At 42.0% G+C, this 19,910-nt stretch overlaps 1 protein-coding gene across 1 annotated transcript; it reads left to right on the forward strand.

The window, feature by feature from the left end:
- The first annotated feature begins 547 nt into the window (after positions 1–547).
- On the forward strand, positions 548–19,872 carry LOC147896472 (uncharacterized). The gene is made up of 5 exons (XM_087381634.1): positions 548–1,417; positions 1,568–1,626; positions 1,774–1,902; positions 2,069–2,204; positions 19,418–19,872. Exons 1-5 carry the CDS (start codon positions 716–718, stop codon positions 19,589–19,591), a joined length of 1,200 nt encoding a protein of 399 aa, XP_087237760.1. The 5' UTR covers positions 548–715; the 3' UTR covers positions 19,592–19,872.
- The last annotated feature ends 38 nt before the right edge of the window (positions 19,873–19,910 follow it).

The following is a 19,910-nucleotide window of genomic DNA, read 5'->3' on the forward strand; positions in this document are numbered from 1 at the left end:
TTGTTGAGCTCTATGTCACCAAGAGAGAGAGAGAGAGAGAGAGAGGGAGAGGGGAGAGCTTGCATGGCTGCTGTTCACCATAACCATTGCTTGCTTGCTGATCCGAGCAGGAAGTTGTTGTGATGCTTGCTGATCCGAGCAGGAAACTGTTCTGATGCTTGCTGATCCGAGCGATGGAGAGGAACTGGACAACCAAAGTGTACAAAACTACATGGCGAGTGGATGAAGCAGCTCTGTCCCGTGACCTTCCATGTCCTCAATTCGCATTTGTCTCTTCACCGCCCCTTGCAAATTAGTCGCGCAAATAGTGGGTCTGGTGCAGAAGGAAGCATCACGCAAAGAAGGAAGGAAGCGCTTCAAGAATCCACATATTTTGGACACGTGGCATCCTTTTGGCCTCCAAGCTGCCACGTGTCCTTGCTTCTTTTTGCGTGATGTGGTTAATAGGTTAATTAATGTGGTTAATAGGTTAATTAAAGATGACACTGTCCCAGCCAGCATAAAGTGTGGTGTAACGTGACAGCAAGAATACAAGACGACGCAAGGAAGCCGCTCGAATTGTGTCGGTGACAGGTGTAGCTCACACCGCTTTGGATTGGAGCTGGAATTCGCTCTTTGGAGTTCGGAGTCGGAGTTTGAAGCTCGAATCTATTGCATTTGTGTTGGAGGCATTCCAATTTCCCAGTAGGAAGCTGCTTTTCCAAGTAAATTCGAAATGTCCTTCGCTGGATTGCCCGTGCTGGAATGCATGTGTGCACTCGCTTGCGCGCCTTACATATGCAAGCGGTGTTGTCATGCTGGATATTGGGACAGTGACCAGTGGGCGAACGCTACAGCAGAAGACTTTGAGGACGTTCCGCGCACATGTCGGGTCGTGCTGGCTGTTTATGAGGAAGATTTGGCAAATCCCAGATGGCCGCCTGCTGGAGGTTACAGGATGGACGCTAATGCGGTGGTGAAGAGAGTGGGCTACGAAGAGACTCGAGGAATGGCCCCCAGTTATCTTATATACGTGGATCACGAGGCCGAGGACATAGTTCTGGCGATCCGAGGACTGAATCTCGTAAAGGAGAAGGATTATGCGGTACTATTGAACAACAAACTTGGGCAAGAGACGTACGATGGGGGCTATGTCCACCACGGTCTTCTCAAATCAGCTGGTTGGTTGCTCGACGCGGAATCCGAGACGTTAACACGCTTGATTCTGGAATACCCTTCCTATTCATTAACCTGTGCGGGACATTCCCTTGGTTCTGGTGTGGCGGCAATGCTTACCATGATCATTGCCAAAGATGGGAGCAAAGTTGGAAATATATCTAGGGAACGGATCCGCTGTTATGCGATTGCTCCTGCCCGCTGCATGTCGTTGAACTTAGCAATACGTTACGCGGACATTATCCATTCGATTATACTCCAGGTGATTCCTTCATTCGGATCTTTCTACTATAACGCTGTTTATGAACTCCTAGGCGCACACACTGAGGCACGCAAGGCAATGTGGTTTCTTTTATGTTGTCGTTGGTTACCTTAAGGGATCGAGACTCTAATAAAGTAACGGGACATACAGGATGATTTCTTACCTCGCACTGCAACACCCCTGCAAGACATTTTCGAGAGTATTTTCTGGTGAGGTATTATTTCTTGTTTGTGCACGATTGCACGAATGTGCGCGCTATTTCTAGCTTGGAAAGCTTGTGTATTCTTCAAAATGGTAGCCTGAGTTCGTTATCATACTTTTCCTCTCGGTGCAAAGCCTAATTGTTTGCTGGACAGTTTGCCATGTTTATTATGCAGCAGATGTACAAAGGACACATGCTTGTCAGAAGAGAAAATGTTAGAGGACCCAAGAAGATTGTACACACCTGGGCGTGTATATCACATCGTCGATAGGAAGTTTTGCGGGTACGTTTTATCTCATTATTCAGGACTAGTTATGTATGTCTTTCTGCATCAGCCATTATGTATAGCTACGGATCAAGTTGACATGCTATGTGACTAAGGATTGCCTGACATAGCGCACATAGGTTGATATTGATACAAAGTTCAAACGAGGTTATATGAAATGCAGGTGTGGGCGTTATCCTCCTGTAGTGAGAACTGCAGTTCCAGTCGAGGGTCGATTTGAGCATGTAGTACTCTCTTGCAATGCTACTGCAGATCATTCACTAGTTTGGATTGAAAAAGAGTCTCAGAACTCTTTAGAGGTATGCATCTTTCCATTGATTTACCATACAGTTGAGCTTTACCTTTGAAAACTTACTTTGGTAGACCTTTGTGTATGGTTCTTTGACCTTGTTATATTGAGCCCTCTTTGTGGTCCTTTTTTATTAAACACGCTCGTGGAATACGCGGTACCTTACGTTAAATGATGCCGGATTTAAAAAATAACCAATATTTGGTCCAGAACCTACATCTGAAACCTGCAGATACATATATCAGTAAAATATACTTATTCTTACTTTACTTCTTCTTTAGAGGCAAGCATGTTGATTCACCATTCGAGCTTCTCTCTGTTGAGAGGCTCTACAAAGATATATCAACCTGCTATTTGTGGTTGAAAGTACCATGCCCATATCTTTTGATGCCATAATTTCTTCACTATCAGCTAGATTGTCTAAGCAATTTTTGCTTAAAAATGCGGGTTTGGGCAAGACTAAAATGAATCGTATAGTCTTCACAAGCATTTGTAGCTTGAATGGAGATATGTGGATTACTGTTTGATTAGCCTTCTCCTCTAGAGTAACGGCCGAGTCTGCCCTTCACCTCCGGAGTGCTGACAGAAACTCAGTATGAAGACCGTTGTATAAATGGATGCTCAAATATGTGTGGGTGTGTGGATATCTTGTGTGAGAGCATATGTTTATACTATGGTTGCACCCACTGTTGGGTGCCGACGACATCGCTGAGGATGTCATAGTAGCTAGTCCCTGCTATGCACTATGGAGTTAAATGTTTACAACCTTGTGACCGTCATGAGATAGAAACATTATGTGTTGTGTTTTCAGAGTATATATAAGTTCTCCTCTAAATTGCTACTGCACTTCTATGTACTTTCTCTTGGCATTGAAGATTGGGTTTGGGTCAAGCATATAGAGTTTCTGCTGTCACAGTCTATTGCTGTAACATCAAATTGTTGCATGCAATACAAGGACCCTTAAGCAATTGGCTTCACAAACTCCCATGCTAGCTCCTTTTATTAAGGTTCAGTAGTTGACAAATTACAATGTAACAGTCTGGTGCTTCAAGAATCAAGTGATAGCATCAAAACCAAGAGAGAACATATATCTTGTTGATTTCTGTCATCCACTGAACATAGGGCATCAGTGTATCCGAACAACTCCATTGCATTAGATTTTTGTAGACAAATGCCCAAATGCATAGTCTCTTTCAGGTGTCTCAAAGTCTTCTTAGCTGTTCTCCAAGTAAGCTCTTTGAGCTGCTGCATAAAAATGACTCATATATGAAATGTCTGTGGTCTACTAGTGAATTTTAAGGCTTGCATAAGTTGCCTCTAAATTGTTGCATCAATCCTAGTCGAGTTATCATCTAGACTCACTCTCCATTGCTTCCTACCATCTTTTTATCGATTACGACTTTTTAAAAGGTCCAGGTTCCCAACGCCATCATATCTGTCCCATCAATGCAACATTGCAATAAAGAGGGGACCCTTAATTGACAAAAATGAAGGGTAAATCAATTGAAGGGCAAGGGGGGAGGGTTAAATTAACATAAGGGTGGGGGCAGCCTGAAGTAGAGTTCACGCCTAAATTAAAAAATTCAATACGGTAAGGGAGGTCTTGGGGGCGGGGGGGGGGGGGGCATTACTCAGGATACACTTGCCTCCCTTCTCTTTACTTATGAGAAGAGGTTTCCCCCTTCTCTTATGAGGGGAGGTTTCCTCCTTCTCCTCCCATTTTTTTACTGCTTTTTGCCCGCCACAAGCTTTATCATGGTTCAATTCCTGAGGTGCACATGTTCAAGCTGAGCTTTTGAAGCCATCCCTTTCGGGTGGATTGGCCTGCCCCAAAGCCTTAACTTATGGGCACCAATGCAAAGAAGATTGCATACATCGTTCTTGTCCTTTTCAAATGACTGTCCTGCATCACGCTTTGGCTGAAAACCAGCAAACTTTGACTTCCCTTTGTACTTAGCAGCAAATGCCTGCTCTCCATCACGCATATTAACTGACATTTTTTTTGCGTCCGTTCCTCTTGCAACAGAAGTCCCACAAGCTCCTGAAAGGTGACTAGCTTTGGAAGTTTGGATTGCCCCTTATGGACAGATTGAGCGACACATGAAAAGACAATTCCAACTCTAGCAAAGAGTTAAAAGTAGTGGAGACAGCTGAGCATCCAGGACTTCATCAATATTTAGGAGTTGCTACCCTGAGATCCTGCATTTTAGTCACATGGTCTGACATTGAGTTTCCTTCATGTATCCTTACTGAATCATATATATATATATGCCCTTGTCTCATTACGGGCTTAATACATTGCTTTTGAAGTGTCCCGTGGATTTTCAGAAGTTCTGCATATTGCAATTAAAGACAAGGCATGTGCATCTCGGGCAACCCATTTTTTTGATCTAGTTTTGGTTGAGAATGTGCTTGGCCCGGGGCTTGTTGCCCATCACATACAGCACATCGATTAGCTCCTTGTCGCGGAAACTACCAGCGCTATAGCACTAGGGTGAGCTTCTTCACTTGCTACAAAACCCTAGAATCCCTTTGAAACCAAAATATTTTTAATCATGAAGCTCCAAAGGCAATAGTTGGTGCCATCCAACTTATCCTCTTGAGCGAGGACTCCGAACAAATCACCGGGATTTTGAGCCTTATACATGCACAAATGTATGACCTCTGAAAATTTTACTTGCTGTGAATTAAACTGTACTAACAGAATTTACTGCTCCACAAGCCCATGCTTGGCCAAAGTTTGCACCATCTGACTGAAATCTGACTCATAATGGCGAAGGAAAATATGGAGACAAAAAACCCCAAATGAAAATGAGACAAAGATGAGCAGGAAAGCTGTAGCCTGTAAGGCATCCAAAAGCCAGCAGTATCCTGCTCGAGAACAGGTCAATACTGTCCAGGACAGTGATGTGACTTTCAGATGAGGGTTTGCTGCAGGAACTTCTAAACAAGAGCCTGTTTGAAACCCTAAGAAAACAGATCCAAAACCCTAAAAGCGAGTCTGTAATCACTCGACATCAGGTCACCCTGGTGAGGAATAGCTGCAGCAGCTCAAAATCAGCAATAAGACCTGCAGAAATATTTCGAATTGGTGTGCAATAGCCATAAAAATGACTGCATCAAGTGACAGGATAGGTCCTTACAGGGCCATACTACAGCAATTGCGACTGCAGGAAACAGCTCCAGGAGCTGAAAAACAGGCGTCAAGAGCAAAACCACCTTGAAAACAGCAAAGTTGAAGGCTGTTTTCACAAAATCATGGTTGGACTGATGTAGAGCAGCTCCAAGAGCTCTCCCAATATCAAAACTGAAGCTTGCTGATCTAAGCGAGGGAAAAAGTGCTTCAAATCTTATTACTAACCTAACATTTACTACTGCCTTAATATCTCCAACATTAGCACAATATCACTCTTGCATTATTGAGCAAGCATGTTCTTTTCTTTCATAAGTTCTCCTCATTTAGTATCAAAGGCACCCCTCTAGGGCAGACCTGCAAAAGCTGTGCACCCTCGAACCTCCATAGGCACCCTCAATGTGAAAGGATCTTGCAAAAGTAGGAAGTTCTATTGCGGAGACTTGCAAACGAGGGAATCAGCTTGAGCAGTCAGCAAGTGAGCAGCCTTCAAGCCACTTCAAGCAGCTTGGAAAGCAACCGTGACATGTTTTTCCATACAAGAGCATAACCATCGGGATGCATCCATAATGAGCCAATACATCGTTTGAAGAGCTGTATCGACAAGTGATGCCATGTAGGTTGTCGGGCCAATCTACAAAAGATGTGGCATGCTTTTTACGAAATCTAGAGTGAAACAGTAACATGACCTGCAGTTGCATGTTGAGCAGTACAACTTGTTTATGGGCATTTGGAGCTCACAATGCTAGTTGAGGTACGATTGTGAGTTTCATTTATTGCAGCAGTACAATTTGGGGTTGAGCTTGTATTTGCAAATATGGCATCACATTATATGTTTGACATCCCTTGTATGGAAGAGAAGCTCAATGGTTCAATGAACTATCCAATCTAGGAGCTCACAATGAAGATGATTGTGAAGGTCATGTCAAATGGTAACAAAGCGTTTTAGGTATGCAAGGTTGAAGAGTGAGAAATGAAGGACGACCATCATCACAAATAATCTGAGGCTTTTGTTGATCAATCTGCATAGAGGACAAGAGAAGAAAGTTGACTCTCCACTCAGCTAAGGGAAATAACTTAGCAGCTTCTTGTAACTGATGAGAAGATTGAGGGTGAAAGCTCATTCCCATTATTTTGAACACCACATGTACATCGGGAACTTCGTGGGAAGCTTCAACATGGTGGCAAGGTTTTCCATGCCAACTAGTAAGAGATGATTAGTATATTCCACCAAGAACAGCAGCACATGAATTAGAATATGGAGTACAATGGCAATACTGAAGCTTTTGTAGAACGTAAATTAGAATATGGACTAGAATATGGAGTACAATGGCTATGATCAAGCTTTTGTAGCCCTTGGACGTGGAAGAGGCAAAGGTAAGGTTTCAAGAATGCTTCAAACTTACTAACCTCTTAGAGGTGGTGGTGTTCACGCAAAGGCATCCAAGGTTCAAGTGGTGAGACCAAGGTTTAGAAGAAGAGAAAGGGTCATGATTGAGAGTAAAAATGAAGCATTTATCAGGTTGAATGCAAAAGGAAAAGGCTGATTACGGTAAAAAACAGCATAGACTTGTAGTGCAAGACTATTTAAAATTCTATCCTTAGTCACGCACTTATCTTGGCATAACAATTTTGTACAGCTCACTTGTGTGATCCTACAGACCCATGTAATGACTGATAAATATTCAATTTTCTCACTTGAGATTAATCATTTAAGGTCACAACAAAATTCAGAAATAAATGCATTGACATGAAAGCTTCAACATCACTTAACCATTATAAGTTCAAATGTGAATCTACGTACTTGCGCACAATTTCAGAGATGCACAAAAGCTAGAATAGCACCATTGGGCAAGACATCAATTGGGTGCTAATGATGCCTTGTCCCCACTAGGATTGGATCCAATCCTAATTCAATAAAGGTGAATCTTTGAAGACGCTATCTCCAAAAGAGAACTTGGCTGAGATACAATCGAAATATAAAGAGTTGGTACTTTAAATTTAAGTGTGAACTAGTAGGGGACCCGCGCATTGCTGCACAACATAACTATACCTAGTTCCTGAAAGCAACAGAACTAGAAGTAGCAAACTTGTGTGCAATGCACGTTCTTGTGTCACCATCGCACCTTATGTAGAATTCCTTAGAAGCTTCTCTAGAATTAAAAAATGGTCGGGAGTGGTGCGTGGGAGGTGGGAGCAGGTTGGGCAAGGTTGGAGGGGGTGCCATGTGGCAAGCCCATTGGGCCAATTCTTACGAACTGTCGACACTGTGCACATGTATAGCAGACCTAACAACCTGAGAGGCAACTCCAACCAATACCAAGACCTTGATGCTGTCCACATTGATAATGTAGGGCACTTCTGCAAGGCAAGGAAGAGGCTTGTGCTGTCCACCGGAATGCAGGGTTACTGCGTGAATGAGAGAGTGAAAGCTGAGAAGTAATATAAGCTGAGAGAGAGCTGAGATATGAGTAAGAGATAGAGCTGAGAAGTGAGCTGTGAAAACTGCAAAAGAGAACTTCAAAGAACTGATGAAACAATACCTAAACCTTACTCCGTTTGCTGGTCCAAATCCCCAAATATTGTGCTGTGTAGACACCTTTCAGAAAGGCTGAACTGAAGGCCAAGGGCTGAGTCTGATCAGGGCCAGATCTGGAAGTGTTCAGGGGCTGCACAAGGGGGCTAGAAGGGAGCTGTAGGAGTGGCTGAAGGCAGGGAAGCTGGATGAGAAATGAGGGCTGCATCCTCCCTTCATATAGGCAGCTGTGGGCTGAGCCAACCAGCCCTAAACTGGCCGACTTTTAGTCAACTGGTTTGGGCTGGCTGGTTGGGGCCCTTTGCCCCATAAAAGCCTGCCTAGGGAGGGGCACAGGGCAGCATATAAAGGCATCCCTTCCCCAGCTCATTCTTCCTCATTGTCCCAGCCGTGAGGGGGCCTTTCTGGGATCCTATCCTAGGCTAAGACCTAGACCTACCTAGAAACTTAAGACGGAAAGACTAACCTACCGTTCTCCAGTGGGTACTAGTGAACAAGGACTAACTGTCTGACTTGACCTAAGGTTGAGAGACTATACGTAGCTTGTGCCTGACTGTCATTGGACAAGGGGTCACGAAATTCCAGGGGCTAGAGCCTACAGAGCCAATATCAGAGGATCCACCAAAAGTGGATGCATTGGAGGAGGTCCTTCAGCCAGAATAGATTGTGTACCATATTGTACGCAAAGGCTCTCAAGGCAAGGAGTTTTACAGGTATCTTGTAAAATTCAAGAATTATACGGCATTGGATGCCAAGTGGATGGATGAAGACATGTTGTTCGATCGTCCACATCTTTTGGATGTTTACAAGGAAGCTTTTCAGTTGAGGTCAACTGAATAGAAGCCGAGGAGATGTCACCACAATGTAAATATCCTAAGTCAAAGTACAATTGACCATTTATCTGATCATAATTAAAGAGTTTTCATATGTGTTAATTATGGTCAAAGAGTTCTTTTAATGGTCAAAGAATTGACTACGGTAAAAAATACTTGACTCTGGTCAAGTAAGCGTGACTTTGGTCAGGGAGACTTGGTTTATTACCAAGAGGGTTAACTGCGGTTAACCAGAGAACCACAGAGCTGACTATGGTCAGAGAGTATTGACTTCGGTCAACGAAACTTGGCATGCGCCAAGAGGGTTAACTACGGGTGACCAAGATGTGCCAACTTCGGTCGGAGAGTTGTGCCAACTTCGGTTGGAGAGACTTGACTATAATTAAGGTGCCTCGACCCTTGGTCAAAGCCCCTTAATTATGATCAAGAGCGTTGACTTCGGTCAACCAGAGAATAAATATATATTTTTATATTTGTTTTGTGTGTTGAAGAAGTGAAAGGAAAGCATGAAGCTGAACACAAAACAAGAGAATGCTTGCTTATGGAATGAAGAAGGTTGAGGTCCATATGTAGGCACCTCTACATGAGCCACCAAGCTCCACAATCATCTCCTCAATCATCTCCTCAATCAGCTCCTAGAATCTCTCAATCATCCTATGTGGCATCTACCACCACCTAACAGTGCTTATGGGCACCTAATTGTGCCTCTAGCACACACACATAGAACCCAAAGTGTGCTTGGGTCATACACCTTGAGATATCCCATGAAACCCCCCCTTAAGGAAATGCCTCAGGCTATGTCAAGGATACATCTAGTCACATAGTGTCTCAAGCCATCTCATGGTGGTCAAGGATAAATCTATGGCTAGGATCTCATGCTAGCAAGGCTTCCCAAGGGTGTGAAGTCAAACAAAGGGATACATAAGACCCTCCAATGGTTATCTCCCCTGCATGTACATGCACACAATGTATGCATGAGATACCATGGAGCTAAACACATACACATGGCCTGCATCATATGGTGACCAGAGGTGTTTACAAAGAACAAAATAGTTTATTCTATTCATTTTGGAGGACTATCCAGGCAGAGTGCCTTGACTCAACATAAAAGAGAGATCTGGAGCATATGTGGAGCTGGTTCAAAAAGCATAATCATCATAGGAGGCCTCATCTTGTGGAGGCACATCAACTGAAAGTAAATTGGCAGTTTCTGGTTTTGCTTCCTTTTTGGCCTTACAAAACTTTTCATGGTGATTGTTTTGCCCACAATATTTGCAAGGATTGATCTTGAAGCAATCTTTTGAGAGGTGATTAGTCTTCCCACAATGTTTGCAAGGTGAAAACTTGCCCATTTGAGTTTTTATGACATAGGCTGTGTCATTGCCTCTCCGGAGTTCCTTGTGCCTTTCTTCTTCTTGAAGGGCAATAATAAGACTTTCAAGAGTAGGATCAGGAAGATTTTTCAATGTGGTGACAACATGATCATAATCTTCAGGCATACTTTTGAGCAATACTGCCATTGCATCATTCGTAGTGATTGGAGAGTTGATAGAAGCAAGTTGAGTCATGAGACTCCGCATGTGATTGACATGAGCAGCCAAGGGAGCACCACTAGCCATCTTCAATTCAAAGAAAGCAATCTCAAGTGACAATTTTGAGATGTGAGAGCTAGCATCAAAAAGAATATCAAGCTTTTGCCAAGCTTCAGAAGGAGACTCCATATCAGAAATGTGATGAATATAGTCATCTCCTAAGCCAAGAGCAATAATGCCATAGGCTTTCTCCTCTCTAGCAGGATCTCGTGCCGGGCGTGTAGGAGTTGAGGATTCTCCAGCATTAGAGGCTGTTGAAGAAGAAGTTGAAGCAGGTTTGACAAGCCCCCAGAGGTTTTCCCTCATCAATGCAAACTTAACTTTCATCTGCCATGTGTGAAAGCCTTTACCATTGAACTTATCAATATTCAAGAAGGTAGCCATGAGAGGGTCTAACCCAAAATGGGCAGTGTCTACTCTCTTACAAGGCTAGAAAAAGCTGAAAAGCTTCAAAGTACAAGCATTTGGTGTAGCAAAGACTTGTAACCAAATTCCATAATAAAATGGAAATGATACTTCAACTTGCATGCTTCATAGAGGTGGCTAAATGAAAGTATTCCAAGCAAATCTAGGTATAGCAACCTAAAGGAAAGTTGTATCCACAATTGTACTGATGCTATTCAACACTTTAAAACATCACAAATGCCAAAGTAGCATCTAATGTAGCACCAAACTCACAACACTGTCAAAACTGTCCAAAATAGAGGCCTGATCTTGGAGGGCTTGTATCTCACTCTTCAAGGCAAAGAAAAGAGGGCTTTCTAGGTAGAAATAAAGCTGGTATACCAGAGAAGAGCCACTGAAGAGGAAAGGCAAAATGCCGTGTCGCGTCGCCATAGCTAGGAGCTTGATTGTCGACTGGTTTTTTCGTGTTTTCTCCCTCCTCGGTGGACCATTTCACTTCAAATTTGGACAGGGGTTAGCTCATGTTGTTGTGCAAGCGTGGCTTAGAGGAATTTCGAAATGGTTGCTCCAGCAAGTCGTATTGCACGAAATGGCGTCAGGAAGAAGGCGGCTGTTGCGCGGGTTTGTGGGCACCATTTCCTAATTGCTTTGACGTGGAAGGTCGCCCATACGAAGGGTCTCTCCAGCCAGAAGGACTCTGGGAATGGTTGCTTGTAGGTAGAGAACAAGCTCACACAAAATTTTGGAAGGAAAGAGGAAAATGGCATAAGAAGAAGAAGAAGAAGAAGATGATGACATGGCATAAATGGGCTCAAGGAGGATCATAGTGCTCTGATACCATGTTGAAGAAGTGAAAGGAAAGCATGAAGCTGAACACAAAACAAGAGAATGCTTGCTTATGGAATGAAGAAGGTTGAGGTCCATATGTAGGCACCTCTACATGAGCCACCAGCTCCACAACCATCTCCTCAATCAGCTCCTAGAATCTCTCAATCATCCTATGTGGCATCTACCACCACCTAACAAAGCTTATGGGCACCTAACTGTGTCTCTAGCACACACACATAGAACCCAAAGTGTGCCTGGGGCATACACCTTGAGATATCCCATCAATGTGTGTACATGTGTTCAGTGGGGACGCCCACCATGACTAGAATTAGTCCACAGTGTGTTATTTGCATGCAAAGCGCTAACAATTAATGGGTGCCATGGTGGTGCGCTTTAATTAATTGTTGCAGGTACTAGGAAGAGATATTTTAATAAGCGCTACGAGAGCCTAACAACCATCTAGGAGGCGGTTCGTGTGACCAAGTGCTTCGAAGACTTCAGAATTGCCCTTAGTGGCATGTAAGGACTTAGTCTAGATTTTAAACAAGTGGCATGTTGCCAATTTGAAATGAGCTTGAAGCTCTTGTAATATGGATTCACGTTGGATTTTTGTATCAGGCAGCTCTACATTGAACCTTTGTAACAACTTTCTCTCTTCATGAATAAAAACCTTCGGGGGCGTCCAGGCCGACGTTTTGTCCTAGGCCCTAGTGCATCTGTAGAGAGAGAGGGAGTAAGAGAGAGCATAGAAGAGAATATTTGCAGTAATTATCTGGAGCGAGGTTTCAAAAGGTATTTTCCACCTAAGTTTAAAATGAATAAGAAAATGTCTTTTCTCAAATTGAACTTGAGAGGGACGTTCATAGAAGAATATTCGGATAGATTTCTGGAGCTTTAGAAATATGCTTTAGAATTCTCTTTGACTAGCAAATTTGTTGAGGAGTTGAACCCTCAGATTCGCTTTTGGTGAAACATGGATCACTACGGAACTTTATGGATGCCGTACGGAAAAGCCAAAAGCTATCAACGGATGAACACCCTTCAAAATATAAAAAACACCAATATTTTTAAAAAAAAGAAAGCACTAAAAAAGGGCCTGAGTTGTATATGGTATTTTTCAAGATTTTAGAAAAACTCCTTGAAGAAGAAGAAAGACTTGAGTATGTAAGGAAGGTTCTAGAGGAGTATGAAGGTGTATTATTGGAAGATCTCCCCAGAATGTCTTCTCCTAGACCTCTTGATCATACCATAAAGTTGATGCCGGGAGTAGACCCTTATGTAGAGTTCTAAATAGATTCACCCATCAAGAATATACTGAATTAAAGCTTCAACTAGAGGACTTGCTCAAGAAGGGCTTTATTAGGCCGACTTTGTCTGTGGAAATTAGCCTTTAAATTTAAAATAGAAACGTGCAAGTTTCAAGGCATTCTAGCTATATATTTGCCTAAGTGCGAAAATTTTAATTAAAAACTTTAAAATTTTCAACGTGAAGGCTTTTGTAGTAGGCGTGAACAATAATGGAATAAGGGTGACACAAATTTCTAATTTGCACACAAAAGGGCGACAAAATCAGCGCCGTCAGCTAAACATCCATCGAGTTCAAATATCAACTTCTATGCTCGGATTTTGTTCAATTGCTTGTCACCTGCCTTTTCCCATTCCCATCCTATTTTTTCCCATGTGCTAAGCCCCTAAGTAGCGGCAAAGAATGCAAACCTTTAAACTAGATCATTATTCACAAAAAGTCAAGGTTTAATGTGAACTCAATCGCAAATTTTGGAAATTAGCCTTTAAATTTGAAATAGAAACGTGCAAGTTTCAAGGCATTTTAGCTATATATTTGCCTAAGTGCGAAAATTTCAATTAAGGGAGCACGTGTCTTAAAGAAGAAATACGAAACATATCGCCTATGCATAGGACTGAATAAGTAGATCATAAATTATCAGAGCAATCATCTGGATGTAAAGTATTTTCTAAGATAGATCTTAGATCTAGATATCACCAGATTCAAATAAAAGAAGAGGATATATTTAAGGCTACATTTAGGACAAGCTATGGGCTTGACGAGTATGTGGTCCTACCTTTTGTTTGACTTATGCTCTTGCGACATTTATGCGCTTAATGGATAACATTGTTCATGATATTTAGATGATTCTGTTCTTGTTTTTCTAGATGATATCTTGATCTACTCAAAAAATGAAGAACACGAGATTCATCTTAGAAGAAGCTAAGAGATAACTTGATGTACGGAAAAGTAAGCAAATGCTTGTTTGCTAACTAGACGATGGAGTATGTATGTCCTGTCATTTCCACAAACGGAGTGCATATTGAAAACAAAAGCAATTGTTGAGTGGCTAATTCCAAAGAGTAGGATTAGCAAGCTATGAAAGTAGAGGTATGAAGGACTCCCCTAAGCTTCACCTCTTACGAACTTAACAAAAAAAGAAAATAAAGTTGTTTGGGATGGCCAATGTCAACAAGCTTTTGAGACAATAAGGAATGAAGTAGCTTAGAGTTGTATTTTGAAATTTTCAGAACTCAGTAAATCTTTCACAGTCACTTGTTATGTGAGTGGAGATCAAATAGGCTGCGTTTTATCACAAGATGGGAGGGTGGTTGAATATGAGTGAAGAAAGTTTAAGAAGCATGAAAAGAAATATATCACCAATGATCTAGAGTTAGTGTTGTAGGTCATGCGTTGAAACATTTGCGGCAGTTTCTTCTAGGTCCTAAGTTCGAGCTAAGGACTGATCATGAGAGTTTGAAGTACTTATTTACCCAACTGCAGTTGAACAATAGACAAAGGAAATGGATGAAGCTTCTTTGTGAGTATGAGATCTCGCAGAAATTAATAAACGACTATTGATGGATTGCCATTATGTTCCTTACAGTGGACATGTGGGATTTGATAAAACATATTGAAAAGTAAGGAAGTCATTCTTTTGTTCTAGGTTGAAAAGAGATGTGATTAAATATTTGAATGAGTTCTTGTACTGCCAAAGAGTAAAAGTGGAGCAGAGCAGAATTCCGGGTAAGATATAGCCATTAGATAAATCCCAGAGGAAATGGGAATCCATCTCTATGGGTTGCATCGCATGTCTACCTATTGCCAGAGGGGGATATAATACGATCTATGCTTTAGTAGATAGGCATACTAAGATAACTCATTTCATACCTATGAAGAAGACAGATGGAGCGGTTGATGTAGCCAAAGGGTTTGTGAAAAAAATCTTTAGGCTTCATGGAATGCCTAAGAGCATATTTTCCGATAGAGATTCGAATCCTAAGAGAGTGAATAGAGTGTTAGAGGATATGTTGTGGATGTATGTGAATGAGAGACAAAAGAATTAGGTCGAGTTGCTACCTCTAGTAGAGTTTGCCTATAACAGTTCATGGCAGTCATCTATTAAGATGTCTCCATCCAAAGCTGTATATGGACAAAATTTTAGTGTACGGTCAATTTCTATGATTCCACAAATGGAGCATAAGTTTCTATAGAAATGCTTGAGAGTATGGAAAAGGACTTAGCGATGATCAAAGAATACACGAGAAAAGCCCAGGATGGGCAAAAGAAACTATTATGACCAAAAGAGATGCCACGAGAGTTTAAAGAACGGGACGTGGTCTTTTTGAGGATCCGACATAAGAAGAGCAACCTAAGACTGCATCAAGATAAAAGACTTTTAACATAGATATGGGGGATCATTCAAGATTTCAAAAATATATGGAAATATGATGAACAAATTGGAATTTTCTAAAGAGAGTAAAGTTCACTTTGTATTGCATGTTAGCTTGTTGAAAAAGTATATAGCCAACCCTGGTCATGTGCTCTGTGTGCGCGCGCGCGCCCCCTGACTGTCTGTCGCTCATTACCTCAACCCTTCAGCCAATCGTCCAACCTTTCGTCACTACAGCAACCCATCTAGCCCTTAGCCCGTTAACGCCGTCAACCTTCTCAGTACAGCAGGTCACAGGAGTACTCTTTGTAGATCTATCAATTCGAGTTGTACGCAGGTGTTTGATTTAGGAACCCCTAGCTGAGCCAAAGCCCCAACTCAACTAGGGGGTTAGCTTAGCCAGGGGGTATAGTAGATATGGCCAGTAAAGAATGGACCAGCTTACTCTTTTCGTAAAAAACCCCCTCCACTGCAACAACCTCCAACAGCAAAGTCTGATACGCCTCAGTCAACACCTTTGCCATATGCACACATATATGAATGGGTGGTTTTTTGGACCGACCCATTATTGGGTATCATGAACAAATTTGCTTCCTACAGGATCAAGTGCGATAATCACGGATGCAACGGGCAGATGCTATAGCTCGAATCCAAGTTTTGGAAGGACCTGGTAAGAAGGAAGTCATTGAAGGGGTTGTAAAATCTTGCAATGCTTCTTCCCCTACCCCCTAATTAGTCTCTGCAGTCAAGAATCTAGTCCAAACTGAAGTGCAGACAGACAAGCACGAAGTGATTGTGGAGTTTGATACAAAGGTAAACAAAGCTGATATCCAAGAAGATTAAAGAACATGCAGCTAGAAAGGATAATGCTCTGAAAATCAGAATTGGGGGCTCACAAATGGATGGTATAAAGAAGAGGACTCATTCAATGATACTTTTACATATGTCAAAGCAGCCATGCCTACTATTGGTTAGACAACTGGCGCAGATGACAATCCTGATCATCTTAATGATGATGGTGAAGCTAGAGCAGTCCGGATTGGTCAGCGTAATGGTCATACTATCATTACGTTCAACTCACGAGATTTACGTATAAAGATTTTACGACAATCTCATAAGCTGAAGGAACTAAGACATGGATAGCCGAAGAACTCACAAGAGCTCAACTTAAGGATAAGGCAACAGAATTAGCTAAGGTCAAGGCTGCGAGGAAGGATGGTAAATGGGCAGATAGCACTCATTAAAGAGTTTAATTCAAACCGAAAAGACTCTTAGTCTTAAACTGATGTATGGCCAGCTATATGTATGTTTTCTCTACTAAGTAGGTACTCCAATTTTATAGTCTCCCTTCACACTCTCTAGGAGCTGCCATGTTCCCTCCCTAAGTAGATGTATTAGATGGTTTTTTGTTGTCACATAGACCTGTTGGTCTCTTGTGGACATTCATAGACTTTCTTTCTACAAGATTTACACAAATTATAGGAAGGTGGAAGTCTAAGAGTGGTTCCGCAGGCCATTCTGGCTAAATAGGTAATGGTTCTTTTTGCAATAGTGGGGAGCCTTCATGTCTAACCACTACTTGCAAATTTGAGGACAATTATTTTTGGTGGGGATGGTTTGTAACGGTCATCACTAGGCCAATTACTTGGGGTAAATCACTCAATCCCATTACACCTCACATTTTGATGATGACACTACCACTCAAATCTACAGCTCCCTCTTGCTTCTTGTCTCCGTCTGCTCCCTCAATCTCTCTCTACCCCATTCCTCTCTTTCTATACCCCCCCTCATTCCTTTTTGCCATTCTATCCCTGTTCTCTAAATTTGCCCGTTCCCTTTTCTACAGCATGCTTGTTTGCTTGAGTAAAACTTTGAGGGTCATCATTATCCAACACATGCATGACGAGGGCTGCATTTGCACTCTCCCTTGGCTGCTGTAGCCTGTAATCTGGCTAGTCACCCTGCTTCTGCTACTTTCACGAATGTCCCGTAGTTTTTCATCTCGCATTGTCTTCACATACCGTTTTGATAATTTGTCAGGAGTTTTCTCCGCTTGTATGGGTTTTTGCCATTGTTATTGCTGCTGTCTTTCCACATGAGGGGGCAATATCTGCTGCTGCAAATCGTCTTCTCATCCTAAGAGTATTTATTTTGAGTGACAAAGGTTGGGGTGGACATCCACTTTCTCCTCCATTTTCCCAAGGCTGGCTGCATTTTTGAAACAGCATAGTGACTTTCCTCTCTCTAAAGATGGAGTCTTTGCTAATGAATATGTTGAGGGATTCAAGTTGATACGGCTTGTACCATCTGCATTGCTAGAGTAACGCAATGAAAATGCATTTGTTTGCTTAGCTGTCCAACTTGTCTTTGTTGTTTTGGTAACATGCGCATAACAGATATGACAAAAAATTCTCAAATGCATGAGACTTGGCCTTCTTTTTGACCAAGCTTCGTAGGGTGTCATTGTCTTTGCATTTGTTTGGTTTGCTGTCCAACTTGTCTTTGTTGTTTTGGAACATGTGCATAACAGATACAACGAAAAATTCTCAAATGCATGAGACTTGGCCTCCTTTGTGACCAAGCTTTGTAGGGTGTCATTGTCTTTGCATTTGTTGCTTTGCTGTCCAACTTGTCTTTGTTGTTTTGGAACATGTGCATAACAGATATGACAAAAGATTCTAAAATGCATGAGACTTGGCCTCTTTTTTGACAAAGCTTCGTAGGGTGTCATGTTCTTCACCGCTTTGGTGGTTAATGCAGCTGGAAACACAGTTTCTACCCAAAAAATGCTCACCATGCCTTTATTAGATCTTGGTTCTTACTCTTTGCCGTCCCATTTTCTTGAGGAGTGTAGGCAGTGGTGAATTGTTGCTTGATGCCATTCTTCTTACAAAATCTTATGAACTCATTGCTTTAACACTCACCCCCTCTATTGGATCTCAAAAAGTTTCGTGAAGGCTAAAACTGAAAGCAAGTTCTCTTTGAGCCCTGGCACATGATTTCATACATTTTTCATGTGAAGCCAACACTTGAATGTTCCATGCCCTTTGATATTCAACTTGTAGGCATTTGTAACCTCCTCAATGCCAATTGTTGGACTGAATTATTGATCAAAACCACTCTCCTCTACCTGTTGGTGCTGTCTAGCACCTGAGTCTATCAAACTGTGAATCAGAGACGGTGATGTTTGCAAGTGGTCTACTCTCATCTACTAACATGAGATGCTCATGTAGACGTAGCTTATCCTCATTGAAAGCATTGAGAATGGAATCCCCATGAACGTGGAAAACCTGCATTTTTGTGGCTGCTCAGTTTTTCACCCTATAATAACGAGAACTGAACTGAATCGTACGTGAACTAAAGAAACATGAGCTCCACCTCTACTAGCTGGTAGATGTCTACCAAAATTGATTCAAGTGAAGAGCAGCAGCTGAGAAAGAGGAGCACACAAGTTACCTTCACTTAGCCCAAGAGGGAGCTCTAATACCACTTGTAACTTTAGATGGAGTAGGCCTACATAAATCAAATGCTATCTGAAAATAGAGGAGAGCTTCAAGTGAGGAAGAAACCCCCTCTTGGTCCCTGAACAAAGCTTTAGTTTGCAAAGGCAGAACTTTATGACAGATGATGTAAAAAATAAGCCCATGGTACTTGGGTATTACCAAACCTGGGCAAAAGCCCACTTCGGTTTATGGGATTATTCTTAGCATGACACATGGCACGCTAGCATGAAAATACATATTGGGTATGGGATTATGCAAGTTAATTGTGTATGTCGCGTTAAAATACCCTATATCTGAGGCTCCAGACAGATTCTAGAGCCATCTACTGGGTTTGTCCTAGCTATGTATGCATTGAAAAACTACTTATGTTAAACATACTTTCAGTGCAATGCAATTTTTCACCTTTTAATTGGTTTCTCCTAGAGCTAAATCTTGTGCACAACCTCCTTTGCTGCTGGTTACTCAGTGGGCAATAGACAGTCATATTTAAAAATTTGCTTCCAATGGATACCTATAATGATGAGAAGAGACAATATTTTTATTTCCTACACATTGGTAAATAATTTCTTTGGTGTTTAACCCAGCGTTGCTTGCAAGGGCACTTAATGCTATCATTACAAGGTTGGCTCATAAAAACAGGAAGTAGCAAGCTCTACAGAGGGTTTCATGCTAGTTAAATTGTTTTGAATTTGCTGATTTTAAAAAATAATGTGCAGCTTATGATGGAGAAGGACAAATTGACGGAGGTTCCTGCTGAACAAAAGATGGACAGACGAAAGACTTTCAAGGAAGAACACAAAGCAGCCCTTGAGCATGCAGTGACGCTGAAAGTACCAAATTCACTTCCACCCTCTGAAGAGAATTTCGTGTCTGATGGAAACCACCATTAAAGTAAGGAGGAAAAAGTTGCTTACAAAGGTAAAGTGAAAGTGATGGCAGGGAGTGTGTGCCAGAGGAAAAAGAACATGAATGGAGACCTTATGTAAGTGATTCTATTGCAAGGATGATTCAGGAAATGTAATTCTTGGAAGTGAGAAGGGTATATAAGAGATGTATGAACATCTTATGCACGTTCTAGTGCATGCATGACGTGTGTGTGTGTGTGTGTGTGAGAGAGAGAGAGAGAGAGAGAGAGAGAGAGAGCGACGTCCTCGGGAGGCCTCACGGGCCTATGGGACAAAACACACACCAAAAAGGTAAACACCAAAC

This window comes from Dipteris shenzhenensis, chromosome 11, assembly GCF_047967505.1.
Source record: "Dipteris shenzhenensis isolate YYH24624 ecotype China chromosome 11, Dip_SZ_1.0, whole genome shotgun sequence".
In the NCBI taxonomy this organism is placed as follows: domain Eukaryota; kingdom Viridiplantae; phylum Streptophyta; class Polypodiopsida; order Gleicheniales; family Dipteridaceae; genus Dipteris; species Dipteris shenzhenensis.